The 2882-nt window shown below is 47.9% G+C and overlaps 1 protein-coding gene across 1 annotated transcript; it reads left to right on the plus strand.

Annotated features, from left to right (window-relative positions):
• The first annotated feature begins 337 nt into the window (after positions 1-337).
• On the plus strand, positions 338-2062 carry LOC6595853 (SOX domain-containing protein dichaete). The gene has a single exon (XM_002021347.2). It carries the CDS (start codon positions 565-567, stop codon positions 1750-1752), a length of 1188 nt encoding a protein of 395 aa, XP_002021383.2. The 5' UTR covers positions 338-564; the 3' UTR covers positions 1753-2062.
• The last annotated feature ends 820 nt before the right edge of the window (positions 2063-2882 follow it).

The following is a 2882-nucleotide window of genomic DNA, read 5'->3' on the forward strand; positions in this document are numbered from 1 at the left end:
TGTTGCTGCTGCTGCTGTTGGCTTTTGGCTCTATTCACTCGTCTATTGAACACACCCCTCAATGGGCGAACAACTATAACCGATATAAAAGAGCCAATGGAACAAAGCCAACAATAACGCAGCCAAAGAGAGGAAGAGCGACGGCAGCATTCAGGTAGCCTGCCGTCCTCTCATGCCATCACACTCGCACACCCGCCACTTACCTGCGCCAGGGTGGTTGCTCCGCTGCTCCGCTCTCCCAGCGCCCGGGCTGCGAGAAAAACTGGATTTGACTGCAGTCGTGTCGGTCCCAATAATTGCGCAGACAAATCAGTCAGAAAATAGCTGTTGGCCCAAACAGAAGCATCGAGCAGCACTAGAAACCAGTCAGAGACGTTTCGTTTAAAGCACAAGTCCACAAATAAAAAAAAAAAACAGAACACAGACCTTTGTGAGAAACAGTGAAGTGAATACCTCCAATAAAAGAGAGATTACCGAAAAAGAGACAAAGCAAAGAAGTACACAGAAAGAAAACAATTTTTTTTTGATTGAAGAAAAAGATTTTTTGAGTGACAAACCGTTAGAATGGCCACTTTATCGTCGCACCCGAACTACGGATTCCACCTGGGCGCCGGCGGCGGACAGGGACTGGAGCTCCCCTCGCCCAGCGACTACGCCCACCAGGGCCAGCTGCAGCTGAGCCCGGGCATGGATATGGATATCAAGCGGGTGCTTCACTACTCCCAGAGCCTGGCCGCCATGGGTGGCTCGCCAAATGGCAACGGGCTTCCCAGCGGCCCCGGCATGGGCCACCACCATCACATGACGCCCCATCATATGCACAGCGCCGTGTCGGCCCAGCAGACCCTGTCGCCCAACAGCTCCATCGGCTCCGCCGGAAGTCTGGGCAGCCAGAGCAGCCTGGGCAGCAGCGGCATGGGCAACGGTTCCAGCATCGGATCTTCGGGGCACGGCAACCATCAATCCTCTGGGATGCACAGCCTCGCCACCTCGCCCGGCCAGGAGGGACACATCAAGCGACCCATGAACGCCTTCATGGTCTGGTCGCGGCTCCAGCGCCGTCAGATCGCCAAGGACAACCCCAAGATGCACAACTCCGAGATCTCCAAGCGCCTGGGCGCCGAGTGGAAGCTGCTGGCTGAGTCCGAGAAGCGGCCTTTCATCGACGAGGCCAAGCGCCTGCGTGCCCTTCACATGAAGGAGCACCCAGACTACAAGTACCGCCCGCGTCGCAAGCCCAAGAATCCCATGACCGCTGGCCCCCAGGGCGGACTCCAGATGCAGGCCAACGGAATGGGACAGCAGAAGTTGGGCGGTGGTCCAGGAGCCGGTGCCGGGGGCTACAATCCCTTCCACCAACTGCCTCCGTACTTTGCCCCGTCGCACCACCTCGATCAGCCCTACCCGGTGCCGTACTTCGGAGGCTTTGATCCTTTGGCCCTGTCAAAGCTGCATCAGTCACAGGCCGCAGCCGCTGCGGCGGCCAACAATCAGGGCCACAAGGTGCTGGAGTCCCAGCAAGCACCGCCCCAGCTTCCCCCGACGTCCCTGAGCAGCTTCTACTCCGGCATCTACTCGGGCATGTCGGCGCCCTCCCTGTACGCCGCCCACTCCGCCAATGCCGCAGCCGCTGGCCTGTACACCTCATCGTCCACCTCCTCGCCAGGATCCTCGCCGGGAACCATCACACCCAATGGAATGGACGGCTCCATGGACAGCGCCCTGAGGCGACCAGTGCCGGTCCTCTATTAGAGGGAATCACGTCCCCCGCGTAGAGTACAGAGTAGAGTACAATTGTTGAAGCATTCCCAAAGTGATCCACTGGTTTTAAATCTTCAGAAGCTCTAAGTAAGCCAACATCTATCAGTCCTCAACCCTCTATCAATTCTCCCCGCTTAATTCTAGTGAAATCTCTAAACAGATCTAAGAAAAATCACTCACAAGAAACCACATTCCTAGCCAATACACACAAAAAACCATCTATAATATACGCTAAACAATAATTTATTTTTTCGCACTAACCAATTAAGGAAAACAAGAAAGGTATCAAATCGAAAAGATATACGAGTATCTATGGAAAAATCCTAATTGTAAATTAATTTTATTTAGTTTTAAGCATTGAGAGAGCTCCTCCTCGAGTCGTTTTTTTTTTTTTTTTTTGTGTCAGCACCAGCACCTAACCTACGTTGTAGTTGTAGTCTTTAGTGTCTAACCAAATCAAATTGTAAATATCCCAGCACACTCGTTTTTTTTTTATAGATACAGAGTCTCCAGAACAGGAACGGAACGTATATACATCAGTGTATTATTGTATTATTAATGTATTAAAATAAAACGTTATCATCTAAGCGGAAAAGCTCACACAAAGCAAAGAAATTTCAAAATGAATAAACAAAAATATTTAAAAAAAAACAACCAAAAATTATATCAAGTTTATTTCTTTGGAAATTATTTACAGCTCGGATGGTTGGGGAAGGCATTTCTTCAAGAGTTTATATTTTTAGAATGCATCATCAAATCAAAGATCACAAGTTTACAAATTATTAAAATAACTTCAGCTTCTTCTACTATCTTCTACAAATCTTCAAATTTCCGTGAGTATAGATACATATGTAAATATGTATGTGTATATTATATATTGTACCTAAAAAAATGGCAGCCTGACTCTGTCAGAGAACAGAAAGGATTAACAATGTTTTGCTGGGCTCCAATATTCGATTAACTCTAAATAATGGTAAAAATTACCTTTAAAATACCGAGATATCTAATGTTTTAGGAACAGTAAACATTAGCTGAAATTTTGTGCATTACTCTTGTATCTCGACTTATATATACCAATATTTTCTCTTAAATATCTTAAACATACGTTTATAAGTACATCT

The sequence above is a fragment of the Drosophila persimilis genome, unplaced genomic scaffold, assembly GCF_003286085.1.
Source record: "Drosophila persimilis strain 14011-0111.01,24,50 unplaced genomic scaffold, DperRS2 tig00000431-arrow-pilon, whole genome shotgun sequence".
NCBI classification, from domain to species: Eukaryota; Metazoa; Arthropoda; class Insecta; order Diptera; family Drosophilidae; genus Drosophila; species Drosophila persimilis.

Excerpts from the sequence above, each read along its gene's own strand:
- LOC6595853 (XM_002021347.2), top strand. The coding sequence starts at position 565 with ATGGCCACTTTATCGTCGCACCCGAACTACGGATTCCACCTGGGCGCC.